Genomic DNA, 17,110 nt, shown 5'->3' with positions numbered 1-17,110 from the left:
CAAAGAGGGAGTGATGACAGTTGCTCTCTCCATGCATGTAGGCAGGGCACTAAGTCACACACACACCCCATTTTTTTTCAGAGAGACAGGGTTTCTCTGTGTAGCCCTGGCTGTCCTAGAACTCACTCTGTAGACCAGACTGGCCTTGAACTCAGAAAGCCACCTGCCTCTGCCTCCCGAGTGCTGGGATAAAAGGCGTGTGCCACCACTGCCTGGCTTACTAAGTCACCTCTTAAACTTGTGCCTCACAGCCCCTCAGACACACTCCTTTACCGAGACTTTCCTCACACGTCAACTTTGGTCCCAGGTCATTTGGAAAGGGGACAGATGGCAGAGCCCACCCTCCACCCATGCCAGCATGTTCCTGCCTCTCAGAGCAATTGGCAGAAAGTGGGGGATTCTGGGACTCGCTGCTGAAGCCTGTACTCCCCGGGAAAAGGTGCTCTCTGAACTTGGCGAAGGTGTTCCTATCACTGCCATACGAGAGCTCACATACAGAGGCTCCACCATAGCAAGGAGGGACATGGATCTGATAAGGATCCATTGTGGCTGTAACCTTCTGACCCCCATGCCCCCCGAGCAGTACCTGCCAAGGCCTTGATCCGTGACCTCTCAAAGAGCCTGGCTGAGCTGTTGTCATTATCCAGTTCGTCATCGGGGGCATCCCAGCGGGCATTAATCCGGCTGAATGGTGGCTGGTTGCCCACGTTTTCAAACTCCGTGGCCGATGTCATGTCAGCAGGCTCTTCTTAGCAGCTGTGCCTGGCTCAGTCTTCATGGAAGGGTCCCTAGGGGACAGCGACACAGTCAAAGGGTTAGCATCCAAGCCCCTTGCTCTTTTTCTCGGTGGGAACTTGTTAGGGAAATCCAACAGAAGCAGATACTATGGAAGCCACGCACTGTTGGGGCAGTTTCTTCCCCTGGGGTCTCAGGGTTCTGTGTTACAAAATATTGCAGCAGTAGTAACGGCAGCAGTGGCAGGAGCTGGGACAGAGGCTGAGAGCTGCATGCGGCAGGGTCAGGATGGCCAGCAGGTGGAGACAGTGAGCCAGCTTCCTTCAAACCTGCTGCTGCCCAGGCGCTGGAGAGCAGCTTAAGAGATGGCTCTCCTGGGAGCCAGAGGCTGGGGATTGTGGGATGGGCACTCAAGGAAGAGGAACCTCAAGGATGGACTAAGATCAGAAGTCTGCCTGGTGGTGGAGACAAAGACAGGCAGAGAGAGACAGAGACAGAGACAGAGAGACAGACACAGACAGACAGACAGACAGACAGACAGACAGACAGACACATGGGGAAGAAGGATGAAAGTCGACTGTGGGGTGGTTGGGTGGGAGTGGAGACTATCAGGTCGCCACTGAGACTCCACCCTTAACAAAAGAAGCCAAGCTGCTGCTGCTGCTGCTTCTTCTTTGTGTGTGTGTGTGTGTGTGTGTGTGTGTGTGAGCAGTTGTTGGACTAAGGTCTCCCGTTGAATCCTTGACCAGACCAAGCAGCCCAGAGAGCCAGGAGAGCAGTACTGGGCGCGTATGGTGCGGCATAAGGAGAACTGGCTCCGTTAGGAACTGAGTGACAAGGGAAAAGCAGGACCCACGTGACTGGCAAGTGCTTTCCAAGGAAGTCTGGAGGTATTCTCGGAAGGACGGGCAGACAGGGACAAGAATCTAAACGAAAGGAAAAGAATGGGGAGCAAGATCGCCACTGAGAGCAGGAAGCAAGAATGAGGGGGCTGGCGAGTAACTGGAGAATGGGAGAGGTTGGGGAGAGACGGGAGGTGGCAGTGGCCATCTTGGTCACCAATGTCCACGGCCTTGGGAAAATGACTGCCTTCTTTCCTCTGTACCCGGGAACTTAAGGGATTCCAAGTTCAAGTCTGTATTTTGGAATGGGGGCCCAGAGCCTTCCTATTCAAGAGAGTACTAGCGGGTGGAAAGGCCAGGGCGGTGGGCAAATGGCCAGAACTACTAAACTACACAGCGACTTTTCACATACGCTAACACGTGGGCTCACATCCCTGACAGTCCCCAGGAGGGGAAGAGGCAATGCCTGTTCACCACCCTGAGCATGACTTCTGTGCTTGGACCTTTCTCTTCAGACTTAGTCACTTCAGACTCTTGTCTCCCAGTCTGATAAATCAATCTCACCACATCCCTTTGAGGTAAGACAGGAGCCAGAATTATCTACCCTAACTGCACAAGGGAGGAAAGACACAGGATGAGGCCTCCCCAAGGTCGTCTACCACAACTGTAGTGGCTTAGACGGCAGGCTAAACTGTAGTCCTGTTATCACCCTTGTCTAGAATGGTCTTAGGGATGTGGAGAGCGAATCGGGCCATTGGGACAGTGTGCCCCAGCTGCTAGCGCAGAACGAAGGCATTTACCGCCCAGAGCAAAGAGAACGTGCAGGGTGGGGAAGCCAGTCACTGTCCTGAACACAGCATACCTCACACCATGCCAGGCCTGTGCTCAAGACTACTGTTGTCACCTTGAACAGCCTGTTCTCCACAATGGACCAGCTGCTTCTAGGGCTGAGCCTTTCCTCTAGATGGTCTGAGCAGAGAGACAGCTGGGAAGGCTTTCCCTATTCCTCAAACCTTCACCGCCTCCCTGGAGCAAACAGTGACCACTGACTTGTTAGTGTGAGTCAGAGAAAGGCTGACCACCATCTGCAGGGCCACACGCTTATCCGGTAGGCCCTGAGAGGGGCCAAGTTGCCAGTGGTGAGCTAAAATCGCCTCTGAGCCCCAGAAGTAACCAGACCCTGGATCGCTCCCTTCATCCCAGGCTATTTTTAAGAGTGGCGGAGAGAGGCCCAGGCTGTGGGTCTGGGAGTGAGATTACCTTAGCTATGCCTCCGTAAATAAGCCTGCCCCAGAAAGATGAGCCCAAGCAGGCAGAGCAGCAGAACCACTGTGCAAGACAAGATTGATGGCCCTGGGTGCAGGAGATCAGGGACAAGGAGCAATTCATCCTGCTTAAAAAACGCCATCCTTCCTGAGACCGCAGTTCACAGAAAACAGCAGCCAGACAGTGGCTCTGCCAGGAATGTGGGAAAATACTTTTGTGTATCTGAACAAATGAGTCTAGTGTGTTTGTTTGCTTGCTTGCTTGCTTGCTAATGGAAGGACCAGATCCTGGGGATAGATACTGCAAAAGAAATGAGAATGGGGTCTCTTCCTCCTGACCCCTTCCCTAACCCGTGCCCAGGTGGCAGTTGTACCAGAGTCAAGGGTGAGGTGTGTCCACATGCTCAGGCAAAGAAGGTTTCAGAGAGGAAGGATGTAAGAGCAGGCAGATTACCAATGGTTACTCCAGAAATGAACAACACTCCTCACCCAGGCCAAGACAATGGGACTGAAAGCAAATTCAACCCAGTGAGTTCTCAGTGTTGTCCAGTCCTTCTAGTACCATCACCATGGCCCTTCAAGAGCCTGACTAAAAGAACCACTATGGCGAAAGAGAATAGTGTATGGTGGGGTCTCACCGGAGAACATCTGATCAAATGAGGAGCCACAGAAATGGCCTTCAAGTTGTCATCGAGGGGAACTTAGAAATGGGATGATGTGATCAGAGCTTCAACGATGTCAGTCACTGATGCATATGCAGTGGCCTTCCATAACTCGTGGAGGACCCCAATACAGGCCTGAACCTTATGCCTTTGTCAGCAAAAGGAGAGGGGTGTCATATGGGTAGTTCCTGGAGCATTCAATTTCCATTTCATCCCAAAGAACTTCTTAAGGGACAAAGCCTCTTATCAAAGAGTAGGCGGGTCTCTTTTGTCACATCTCCAGAGTCATCCTTATCCGCTGTCTCAGATGACATTGCAGGACAAGCCCTACGGAGCCTGCCTACACAGCTCAACACTGAAAAGCCCATGTGACGATAACAGCAGAGCGCTCGATCGCTGACAGAGCACACTTACTCTGAACATACATTGCAGAGCCACTCACGCTCGCCACCTCCACTCACGCTCGCCACCTCCGCTCACTCACGCTCGCCACCTCCACTCACGGCTCGCCACCTCCACTCACTCACGGCTCGCCACCTCTACTCACTCACGCTCGCCACCTCCACTCACTCACGCTCGCCACCTCCACTCACGGCTCGCCACCTCCACTCACTCACAGCCCGCCCCCTCCACTCACTCACGGCTCGCCACCTCTCACGCACACCCAGGACCCATCTGCTCCTAGAACGGTGTTAGGCCTCACAGTACAAGCCTCACGTGCTTTGCCCAGCTCGTCAGTGAGGACCCGAGGAAGTGCCAGGGGCGACAAGTAGGCCTGAGCCATGGTTTATGTCAGCTTCCCCATTCCCCAGCAGAGAGAACAGACTTTCCTCCACCCCAGTCTCCTAACAGTACCCAGTACTCCCTCTTCTTCCCCAGATCCCTCAAAGGCAAGAAGAAAAAAAAAAGTGCAAGTCCACTTCAGGGTGGGAGATGGGGTCACATCAGGGAATTCTACTCTTCCTCGTGGGGCTGAGCGAGCAGAGGCTGATGAGCCGCTCACACTGACTTCCTGAAACAGGATCAGGCACGCCTGACATTTGTCTTGTCTTGTTGTTTGGTCTGCTTGTACCTGGTTTCCAGTGTGTTCTGTCGTTTACGCTGCCCCAACCTGCTTTTAACCTATTTGATACTATAGCAACCCAGGTCAGAAGATTAAATCCTGCAGTTCCCTTGGTTACTTTTCCGCAAATGCATCTCCAACAGGGGAGGGGGGGGAGCGAGGGAGCGCGCCCTCCTACCCGCTGCTTTCACCAATGGACTGCATATGCACAGACACCTTCAAGAAAAGGCAAGTACCTAAACTCGCGCCCACCAAAAGAGTGAGAACCAATAAGGTGCCGTTCTTTCCAGGAGTCCCCACTGTCTCCACGATATCTCCACTTAGACAATACAGTTCTGTCTCATTATGGTTACAACTAGTGAGCACACAGCTCGGAACAGTGGACCATGGGAGCGTCAGCATCATGGGGCAGGACGGAGGCCTAGGTGAATGGCTCCTGTAAGTGGCCTTTCCAGCAGGTGAAACCCACCAGCATTTCTCCCTCCACAGTGCTCTCTGCCTTGCCACACCATGCAGTTCATATGCCAACCCAGCCTGGCCACAGTGACAGGGTGTGGCTTAGGATCCGGAGCTCTAAGACTGCCTGTAGTTGCCAGCGTCAAGGATCCCCCACGCATTTGTGATGTTTTGCAGTGGCTGGTGGTTCTGGACTGTTTGGTGATGCCTTTCGCAATCCCTGCTGCTGCTGCCGTTTCCGTTAGGCAGGGGCTTCAGGCCCACTTGTTACAACCCGCCTGCCCTCACCATGGAAGAATCTACTAAGAACTATCTCTGGTCATCCTGCTGCGGCTGGAGCGGGGAGGGGTAGTGCTAACTGAGCTCTGCCAATCCTTACAGGGATTTGGTTGGGAACAGGTGCGGCTTAGCTCTGACACGGGGACAGGCTTTTGTCAACAGTGTTTATCAGCACTCACATCCTGCTCCACCGAGAACAACTAGAGGGGAGACGAGACAACAGTCTTATATGAAAGGTGAACATCCCTAAACTACAACGCTCCAAACTCTGAGGCCGTTTCAGCTTTGACATGATATTGCAATTGAAAAATGCATGAGATGGGAGGGTCATTAAAAAAATCTACATAAAATTACCTAAGGTTATGTATGTAAGGTGTACATGAAAAGATGCATGAATTTCATATGTTTGAAGACTTGGACACCCTTAGGACTCTCATTATATATATGCAATTATTCCAAAAATTAACACTCAAGATTTTTAAAAATACTTTTAAGATTTTTAAGAGTACTTCAGATCCCACACCTTTCTGCACATCATCTTCAAAGATAATGTCTTGGCATGTCCAGGCTCAATAGCAACAGTTACAGAGAAAACCAATGCTGCGCAGCCCTGCTTCCCCAGACTCAGGTTTTTGTTAAGATTAACACTAGCTGGGCGGTGGTGGCGCACGCCTTTAATCCCAGCACTTGGGAGGCAGAGGCAGGCAGATTTCTGAGTTTGAGGACAGTCTGGCCTATAGAGTGAGCTCCAGAACAGCTAGGGCTATACAGAGAAACCTGTCTCAAAAACAAAACAAAACAAAAGATTAACACTGGGGTATTTATTCTCTGGGGTAAGGTTGGAAAGGTAAACGCCCACTTTCCTTCCTTCATAGGAGGCCCCAGCCTATAGTCACTTCTTTCTTCTCTGAAGAGAGCTGCGGGAGGTGAGGGAGTAAAGTACAGAGGCTCCAAACCCTGGAAATGGTCAAGAATAGATGGATCAAATGAAAGGACTCCTGAGACTGGGACTAGACTTTGCGTGCGACACGAGGACCTTACAACCTCTGATTTTCTTGCTAAAACTTCTGAGCCCTAGAATCAAGTCTTCAGGACTGACTTTCCATTTTCAGGATTTACAGGAAATCGAGAGATAAGAAAGCAAGGAGGCAAACCCAGCGCTCCGGGCCTCCTGCAGACAACCGGCTCAGTCTCCTCTAGTTCCTGTCACTAAAACAAGGCTGGAGAGATGGCTCAACGGTTAAGAGCACTGACTGCTCTTCTAGAGGACCCAGGCTCAATTCCCAGCACCCAGATGGTGGCTCACAACTATTTGTAACTTGTGCATGGGATACACAGACATTTGCAGGCAAAACACCAATACGCATAAAATAAATAAAGTTAAAAAAGAGACTTAGACAATGTAACAGGCAAATAATGTGTAAGTTGTTTGGTATCTGTACTGGCTGGTTTTGTGTATCAACTTGACACAGGCTGGAGTTATCACAGGGAAAAGAGTTTCAGTTGGGGAAGTGCCCCCATGTGATCCATCTGTGGGGCATTTTCTCAATTAGTGATCAAGGGGAGGGCCCCTTGTGGGTGGTACCATCTCTGGGCTGGTATTCTTAGGTTTTATAAGAGAGTAGGTTGAGCAAGCCAGGGGAAGCAAGCCAGTAAGGAACATCCCTCCATGGCCTCTGCATCAGCTCCTGCTTCCTAACCTGCTTGACTTCCAGTCCTGACTTCCTTTTGTGATGAACAACAATGCAGAACTGTAAGCTGAATAAACCCTTTCCTCCCCAGCTTGCTTCTTGGTCATGATGTTTGTGCAGGAATGGAAACCCGGATTAAGACAGTATCCTAGGGCAGTCAAGGCTATCTGAACAACAGGCTCAGTTTTGGATGCCAATTAGGAATTATAGTCTATTGTAACAGGTACAATAATGACATGATTATGTAAGAAAACTAAACTGTGGTGGTTTGGATGAAAATGTCCCCCAAAGCTCGTAGGGAATGGCACTATTGGGAGGTGTGGCCTTCTTGGAGAAAGTGTGCCACTGAGGGTGGACCTTGGGGTTTCAAATGCTCGAGACACCGGCAGATCTGGATGTAGAAATCTCAGCTACTCTCCAGCACCATGTCTGCCTGCAGACTGCACCCACCATGTTCCCACCATGATGACAAAGCACTAAACCTCTAAATGTAAGCCAGCTCCAATTAAATGTTTTCCTTTTAAAGAGTTGCAGTGGTCATGGTGTCTCTTCACAGCAACACAGTGAAGCCCCAAGACATAAACCCATTGTATATTTTAGCAATGCTAAAAAACACATTGGTAAGGAAGACATGACATGTATGATTTGCATAAATCTCTTTTAGGAATGTAGGAAACAAATAAACCTGATGAGAAAGTTCTAGCAACTGACTCGGAGTGAGACACACATGGGAGTCTGCGATACATCCCCGCGGCTTTCAAAGGAAATTCTTGTGAGAATTTTGAAGCTGGTTATGATGGCCATGCTTGGAATCCCAGCATTCAGGAGGCTGAGGCAGAAGGATTGCCATTAACTCCAGGTGACAGTTAAGTGTCAGGCCAATCTGGGCTATACAGTGAGACTCTGTCTCAAACAAACAAACAAGGCCTTAATAAAATTTAGACTTAATGGTATACTAAATTTATAAAATATAGTAGTCTACCCTTCATGAAGGATATGGTCCTAGATTCTCAAATAGATGCTTAAGACTTCAGCTAGTTTTGAACTCTACATAGAGTGCTTTTCCCTACAGATACAAATCTATAATAAAGCTTATAAAGCTATAACCATATAATAAAGTTATATTATATATGTTATAGTATATATATGTATTACACATACACACATACATATATATGCATGCATATATATATAATTAAATTGCCAGCATCATTGCACATTGGCCCCATTAAGCAGAATAGGAGTTACTTGAATTCTAGCTGTGACTCTATGACGGTCAACAGCAGGAAACCACCTAGCAGTCATAAGCCTGAAAGCAGAGCTTAGAGAACACGTCAGCGCCACCGTGGCCCTAACATCTGGCAAGGTCTGGCTTCTCCTGCCTCCCTTTCTGAGCTCATCCCCCATCTGCCCGATGTGTAACATCCAAGCCTTCTTTCATCTCTTCAAACTCGGCATGTCCAGCCTACTTCTGGGCCCTTTTGTATGCTGGGCCTGTGCCAGAGACACCTTTTGGAGAACCATGCGTGTCTGTCTCTTTCCCATTTCCCAGACTCTTCTTAGAGATCACTCCCTGTGGCAGTCCTCCCTGGGCACACTACCTAAGCTGAGTCCTCCCCACCATCCTTGGTCTCAGCACTCTGATCCACCATCAGAACGGCACTTACACATGTCTTTGGCTTCTTCCCATTCTCTCTCTCTCTCTCTCTCTCTCTCTCTCTCTCTCTCTCTCTCTCTCTCTCTCTCTCTCTCTCCTAGACTGTGGGCTCCGTGTAGGCAGGCCAAGCCACGCCCATATCCTAGCGCTCAGTGCCGCACCTGGGACGCGAGTAGGCACTCAGTAAATGGAAGTCTCTTAGAGACCGACTCTCACTCTCCAGCCCCTCGACCTCCATTCTCCGTTCTCATTACCCCATGTCCCCATGTCCTCATGTCCGGGTTATCCCACTTGTGTGCACTAAGCATTCATTTAGAATCTATCGCACTAAGGGCAGTCATTACACTGTAGAGCACCTTTTATTGGTCATCCCCTCGTGTTCTAAAGCTTTCTCTTTACTACGGACTGTTGCCACTTCTTGCCTGGCTTTGGAAAATGTTCCATTTCTTCCTACCGCGCATCAGAGCACATCCCGCCTCTGGAAGCTTCCAACAACACAATCTCATCATCCCTGGCTCCTAGCGCTGGGCTCACCTCTCCCTTGTTCTGATCCACGTATCCAGTGCCTCCACATCGCACGTGCCACATCCCACACTGCAACTCAGCTGTCTCTCTCCTCACACTTCTTTAATTTTACAATAAACACATTTTTTTTCACTTAGAAATACAATATAGAGCAGTTTTTCAGAATTTAATTAGGTTAATTTTCCCTCTCACCCACTCTCCTAGGTCCTCTACTACCTCTGCTCTCCAGTGGAAGGGCCATTAAGGAAACTGGTGGGAACCCAGGTGTGACCCTACTTCCCAGTCTTCCTCCCTACCCTCAAGCTCAGCCGCCACGGGCAGGTCAGTGTAGATCCACACAGCCACACAGTCCTCCCCACATCCCCTCCCTCAGACCCCGGCTCCCAGGTTGCATGCACTCCTCCATTTTTGTCAACTTGATACAAACTAGAGACAGCTGGGAAGCGAGAGCCTCAGCTAAGGAACCGCCTCCATCGGATTGGCCGGCAGGCATGTTGGTGGGGCATCCTCTAGACTGACAGGGCAGGGTCTTGCCCACGGTGGACAGCCGGTCCTAGGCTGTACAGCAGGCAAAGCTGAAGAGCCATGGAAGCCAGCCAGTGAGCGGCACTCCTCCACGGCCTCGGCCTCGGCCTCGGCTCTTGACTCCATGTTCCCGCTTTGAGTTTCTGCCCCTCAGCGACGCCAACAGATGATGACCTGGAAGTCGTAAGACCAAATAAACGCTTCCCTCCCTCAAAGTTTTGGTTATGGTTGTTTATTGTAGCGACTAATGCGAATGCCTAGACTTTTCTCCTTCCACCACTGTTTCAACAAGTTCAAGTCTTTCCACCTTAAGCAAAACTCTTCCCAGTCCCCTGCCTTCCCCCATTTCATGACTAAACTTCTTGACAAAGTTGCCAAGGACACAAACACTTAATAATTGCCATCGGAGGAAACCCAGCAGGCTACCGCAAGGCCAAGAGACGGTCAGGCCTTTAGGATCTGAGAAACGTAGCTTGAAACAAGGAGGTAAAGGCAAGTAGAGTGCCGGGCGGTGGTGGCGCACTCTGGGAGGCAGAGGCAGGCGGATTTCTGAGTTCAAGGCCAGCCTGGTCTACAGAGTGAGTTGCAGGACAGCCAGGGCTATACAGAGAAACCCTGTCTCGAAAAAAAACAAATCCAAAAAACCAACCAACCAACCAACCAACCAACAAACAAACAAACAAAAAACAAAAACCCAAAAGCAAGATAGAGCACCGGAGGCTGAGGCGGCTGCCACCAGCAGTGTGGACTGGACCAGCACGACGTCACACACACACCAATGGGGCCTCGAAGCTGCTTGCTGAACAAATGCACAAGGCTGGGAAATGACTCTCAGATGAGAAGAGTTCTTCTGTAGAGGGCGTACTATCTGGAGGTCAAGATGCCTGGGAGTTGGGAACATGGCGTAGGCCATTGTGCTAAGGATTGGTCACCAATGTCCGAGGCTGTCACTGTTTCTCCTGCTCCTCAGCCACACACCCCCAGCACCTCTTCTTCTGTTGCTAGACCATGTGGCTCAAGGGATGGCCAGTGGCACTGGGGCCCAAGCCCTATGAATCTCTGTACATCTTAAAACCTCTTACCCAATCCCTGCCTCAGTGTCCTCATTCACAAGACTGAGAAGAGCAGCAGCTTCCGTAGGAGCTTCCAGACCGGAAGGCCTTCCCCATTTCATGCAGAAGTCTTTCCTGTCTCCTTCCTTGTGCCACCGAGATGCCAGTCACGGAATGATTTCAACCCCAACCTCTCCACCACACAAACAAAAGCAGCTATTTTAAAAGACGGACTTTTAAATAATGTATAAGTTATGGGTGCCAATTTATTCATTCATGTTGGAGCTTTTACAATAACTCAATTAAAGCTCATCTTTTAGTTCGGGCCCACAAGGACTCCTGAGGGACCAGGTGCTGGCCAAGGGGTTTTCCCATCCTTGGCCAGGGCACCGAGCCTGACCTCATGGGGCCGTCCTCTGGGGACATTTAGGAAGTTATCTGCAAGAGGCAGCTCCAGGCTCAAGCAGAGGTACCTGCAGCTGAGGCCTGGCATCCATTCCCCCCCCACCCAGTCTCCCAGGCCTTCAGAGGAGCACAGCCACTTGGCTCTTCAGCCCTTGCCTGAGCTCTGCTGGAGGGGAAGCACCAGCCACCAGCTTATGAAAGTCACACTCCTCAGGAGCAGTAGTGAATTCTTTAGCTCATCAAATCTCAATCTTTGGGCAGTGACCTCTTTGGGGGTCATATATCAGATATTTACACGATGATTCATAGCAGTAGCAAAATTACAGTTATGAAGTAGCAATGCAATAATTTTATGGCTGGGGGGGTCACTAGAACATGAGGAACTGTATTAAAGGATTGTGACATTAGAAATGTTGAGAACCACGGCTGGAGATGATTGTGAAGCAGTGCTTGGGCTAGGAATGTCTTAGCTACTGCTTGCCTGTTGCTATGAAAAAATATTCTGACCAGAGCTCTCAGTTAGAGTGCATAGTCCATCACTGTGGGGAAGCCATGGTAGCAGCTTTACTGCATCCATGGTCAGGGGGGAGAGAGAGACAGAGACAGATAGAGACAGAGACAGAAAGGGACAGACAGAGACAGCCAGCAAGAAATAGATTGATACTGATGTTCTTTCCCCCTTTCTATCCAGTCTAGGATCCAACCTGAGAAAATGGAGGCCCTACCTTCGTTAACCTAACCAAGATAATCCCTCACAGGCACAGCCAGAGGCTAGCCTAATGTAGACAATCCTTCACATGTGTGTCTGAGGCTTGCCTCCCAGATGAGTCCAGATCCTGACAAGATGATAATCGACACTAACCATCACAGAAGGGCACCCAGAATAATTCAGAATAACAAAGATGTACACATCTAACATACACTTGCCCACCTACTGTGTGCTCACCCAAACAAACTTAAACAGCATTGTTGCTACTGTGGCTGCTATTACCCTAGTCTGACAAAATAAAAGACCTAGCTTGAAATCCTAACTGCTGCACTTAGTTCTACAAATTCTACAAGTCATTTTTAACCATTCTGTGCCTCAGTTTCCCTGAGCTGCTATGGTACAACTACTCTGCACACCCACGTGTTGGTGCTCCACTTGCTCACACAGTTGAGATGCATTTCTCAGCCACCCTTCTGCTTAGGTGAGGCCGAGGACTCAGCACAAGTGACCTGCATCTCTTCAAAGTCTCAGGCATCAAACTTTGCCCATTGTTCTCTGATCTTTGCCCCTAAGCTCCTAGAACCACGGAACCAGAGACACACGACAGAAGGAAATGCCCTCCTGAGCCACTAGCATGGAAAGCTTCCTTCTCCGTGCACACAGCTCTCCTTGCCTACAAAGTGAGCGAGGATAAAAGTTCCATTTGCACTTTCCTCCAGTCCACTCAACATCCACCACATAAACTTGCAGAAGACATTATATGAAGTTATACGACCACGGCGTAGAAACCGTATACTGCTACACAGTCCAAGCTGCTATCTACAAAACAACATGCTGCAGCGCGTGTTCAATCTTGTGAATTCAATCAATACGCTCTCATAGTAAAGATAAAGGGACACCAGAAGTAGAGTTTATTGTCAGCCCACTGCTCTCCCGGGACCCTTTCTCTTTTGCTCTTTCTGATTGTCCTAAACTGCCTCAAAGCCAGGTCCCTCCACTGAGTAGAGCAGCCTTCCTCCGTCCTCAGGCCTACTGACCTTCCCACAGCCAAGCGAGACTGACAACACTGACATCTAAGGCCCTGTTACTGTAGAGAGGGCAGCTGTGATCGCTTTACTGGGAGGGAATGCCAAAGAGGCAGGTTTGGAGCCAAACACGCCAATGGGTGAGAAATGGTTGGCCGGACAGACTACTTACCACCTTCACATAATGCAAGGGAGGTAACGATCTATGGTGTTTACAGAGAAAGCCAGCGGCATGCACCCAGTCCGCTCCAAGAAAGTATAGAGTTCTCACTATGGCTTTGCACTATAACTCTGGTCTAGTTACTTTTCCTTTCCCTATGATTAAAAAAAAAAAGTGACTCAAGGAAGAAGGGTCTGAGAGCACAATCTATCACAGTGGGAAGGCAAAAGAGCCCAAAGCGCTTATTGGTACTGCATCCTTAGCAGGAAGCCGAGTGAGCTAGATTAGCTCTCTTTCTCCTGAAAGAGAAAGTGGCCCACAGATGGTAGCACCCACACTTAGGGGGAATCTTCCTACCTCGATTGACCTAATCTGGATAATCTTCAGATATACCCAGAGATTTGTTTCCATGGTGATTCTAAATTCAATCAAATTGACAATCAATATAGGACTGGAGAGGTTATTCAGTTAAGAGCACTGTCTGCTCTTCCAGAGGACCAGGATTCAATTCCCAGCACCCACGTGGCAGCTCACCTGTCTGTAACTCCAGTTCCAGGGGATTCACACCCCTCACACAAACACACATGCAGGCAAGACACCAATGCATATAGGCTTAAAATAAATTAAAAAAAAAAAAGGCAACCACATAAAAGAACAAAACAAAACAAGGAGGAAATCTTTGCTGGGTGGTGGTGGCACATGCTTTTGATCCCAGCACTTGAGAGGCAGAGGCAGGCTGTGAGGACGACCAGGGTTACATAGAGAAACCCTGTCTTGAAAAACAAAAACAAGGGGCTGGAGAGATGGCTCAGCGGTTAAGAGCACTGATTGCTCTTCCGAAGGTCCTGAGTTCAAATCCCAGCAACCACATGGTGACTTAAAACCATCAGTGACGAGATCTGATGCCTTCTTCTGGGTGTCTGAAGACAGCTACAGTGCACTTACATATAAATAAATAAATCCTAAAAAAAAAAAGACAGTAAGAAATGCCATGCATGGTGACCCACACCTTTAATCCCCGCAATCAGGAGGCAGAGGTGGGCAGACCTCTGGGTTTGAGCCAGCCTGGTCTATACAGTGAGTTTCAGTATAGTAACGTAAGGCACAAGGCCAGCCATATATGCTGGTGGAATAGGAATTCTAGAAGCAGATGGACATACATGACCAATTCCATTTCCAGTTTTATTATTTTATTTTATGAATATTTGCCTGTGTGTATATGTGCACTACATGCATGTCTGGTCCCCTCAGAGGTCAGAAGAAAAGGTTGGATCAATTGGAACTGGAATTATGAATGTCTGCAAGCCACTATGTGAACACTGGGAGCTAAACCTGGGTCAGATTAATCCAGTGCCAAAAGGCACTACCAAGCATGAAAAGACCAGCAGAGGAAGAAATATTTACAAAACACACATTTAATAAGAAATTTCCAGCCAGAAGCATAAAGAACTCTCAAAACTCATTAAAAAAAATTGAAAAAAAACTGGATGGGTAGTGGTGATATACACCTTTAATCCCAGCACTTGGGAAACAGAGGCAGGCGGAACTTTGTGAGTTTGAGGTCAGCCTGGTCTCCAGAGTGAATTCCAGAACAGCCAGGGCTACACAGAGAAACCCTGTCTCGAAAAAACAAAAAATACAATACAATACAATACCATAACATACAATCTCTTAGCCGAGGAAAAGCAAAAGGTTTCTAAAGATGCTTCACTAGAAAAAAATATATGGATGGCCAATTAAGCACACAGGAAAAGGTGAATGGCTTCACAGGGAGAGGCAAGTTAAAGCCATAAGATAGCAGCTTATGCTTATTCAAATGGCTTACTTAAAACCAACAAACAAAGCCCTGACTGACCAGGATGCCTCTACTGAGGCTCCCCCTTGTCGCCTGTGATATGTAGAACAGTGTGCAGCAAAGATAGAAAACTGAGGCTGAGATCAGATGTGCGTTTACCACACGACCTAGCAATCCCACTTGCAGGCATTTACCCAAGAGCAGAGAAAACTTCTGTTCACACAAAACTCCTATGCAAATATTTATAGTGACTTTACCAAGCAAGGCTTGGAAACAACCTAAATGCTTATCAACTCAACCAGAATGGCTAAGCCAACTGCTAACATCCACAAAGTCGGGTATTACTCAGGGATAGAAAAGACTTGATAAACACACAACACTGGTGAGTCACAGATGCATTACACTAAGTAAAATCAGAAAGTTTCCTGTTACATAATTTGATGTATGTGACACTCTGGAAAAAGGCAAAACTATAGGGACAGAAGCCAGCCGGCGATGCCAGGGATTAGAGTTGGGATCAGAGGCTGCTAACAAGCCTGAGGGAATGCTGGAGACCACTGTGAGTACTTACACACTGTGAGCACCTACCAAACCTATAGACATATAATCCAGAATTTAGGACACATGTGTAAATTACACCTGAATAAACCTAAAAATAAAATAATAAAGCTAAAAGTATAAATAAACATAAAAGACTAAAACATTTACAGAATACTTACTTCTTGCAGTCACATTGCTATTAACTGCTCCGACAATAAAAATTTAGAACAATTATTATAACTTAGTTTACATAAAGAGAGGGTTTTCTCCAGGAAGACACTATAATGTGAATATGTATAGAGAAGGATTCTGGGCATGGGAGAGATGGTTCACGGGTTAAGAGCACTGCTCTTGCGAAGGACCAGGGGTTTGATTCTTAATACCCATATTGGGGTAAGGTTACTTTCCTTACTTGATCTGATTTGCAGAGGATTCAAGGCTTCTATATATCCTGACTATATTATATATATTATTATATATAATATATATTCTGAATATATTATATATATTCTGACTTCTATAGGTACCTGCACATACATGTATACACACACACATACACACACAGGCACACACGCATGCACAAGCACAAATTAAAACAATAAATAAAAGAATTCTCCCTATGCCCAAATTACCTAAAATATCGTATATATAATGACAGTATAAGTATGAATAATGGCAATAAATGAAGTGGGATTTCAGAGGTAAGAAAGAATAATTAAAGCTTAAAAAGTCTTTAGAAGAAGCAGCTGAGAACATACGGTGGTAATTTTTATTGTCCAATGTAAATGATATTTATCAGAAAGTTTTCTCAAGCCACTTCTCCCTGATCATCCTCATAAGTCTGTAACACGGATGAAAGACATTATTAATGTCAGTGCAGCTAGTCAAACCAGGAATTGGAAATCAAATTCTCTTCAGCTATGAGCCATCTCTCCAGTCAGAAAATCAGATTCTCTACCTTGGACTTGGGGCCAACGTCTAAACTCAGGATTTCAGAAAGAAGCATCTGGAGCAAAACCCTTCTTTTTCTTAAGACAGGCAGGATTATTGATGGGCCCTTCAGGAGAGAGAGCCAGATACCCCTTGCTTTTCTGGCTCGTCTGAGTCTTTATCAAGTATACATGAGCGAGCCAACAGAGCAAAGGGCATGTGTGTGTGTGTGTGTGCGCGTGTGCGTGTGCGTGCGTGTGTGTGTGTGTGTGTGTGTGTGTGTGTTTGCGCGCCACGGGTGCATGTGGAGGTCAGAGGACGACATCTGGAAAGTGGGTCTTTCTTTATATGGTGGGTTCTAAGATGTGCACTGCTCAGGATTCATCAGGCTCTAACCACTAGGTGTCCTGCCTTCTTGTTTGCCTTCGTTTCTGAGACCTGGTCTCTCTCCCCAGTTCTGGCCTGGCTGACCAGCAAGCACCAGGGCCCTCCCTCAACCCCCTCAACCCAGAGCTCTGGGATTGCAGGCATGCCTGGCTTTCATGTGGGTGTAGTGGATGGAATTTAGGAACTCCGGGCTTACGCAGCAAGCACTTCTCTACCACAGCTCCTCAACCCAGGGCAGAGGGTTTTTGAGGTAACTGGTTATACTTATGGGTTTGATGTCTCAAACCATCTTTTAAAAGTACAAAAAAAAGAAAAAGAAAAAGAAAAGAAGAGAAAAAGAAAAAAAGAAAAAAGGAAAAGCCTTGAAAGTCACATGGATAATACCGCCTGCTTTGAATGCAAGGTGA

The 17,110-nt window shown here is 47.9% G+C and overlaps 1 protein-coding gene across 1 annotated transcript in view; it reads right to left on the bottom strand.

The window, feature by feature from the left end:
- The window catches only part of Sptb (spectrin beta, erythrocytic), a 131,710-nt gene that overhangs the window by 70,919 nt on the left and 43,681 nt on the right, over positions 1 to 17,110 (bottom strand). Inside the window, exon 2 of the mRNA XM_052185623.1 lies at positions 587 to 788. Within this exon, the coding sequence (XP_052041583.1) occupies positions 587 to 734 (148 nt within the window). The 5' untranslated portion in view covers positions 735 to 788. The remainder of the gene's footprint in view (positions 1 to 586; positions 789 to 17,110) is intronic.

This window comes from Apodemus sylvaticus, chromosome 6 (genome assembly GCF_947179515.1).
Source record: "Apodemus sylvaticus chromosome 6, mApoSyl1.1, whole genome shotgun sequence".
NCBI classification, from domain to species: domain Eukaryota; kingdom Metazoa; phylum Chordata; class Mammalia; order Rodentia; family Muridae; genus Apodemus; species Apodemus sylvaticus.
Note: the sequence above shows the minus strand (reverse complement) of the source record. Positions and strands in the feature narration are given on the sequence as shown.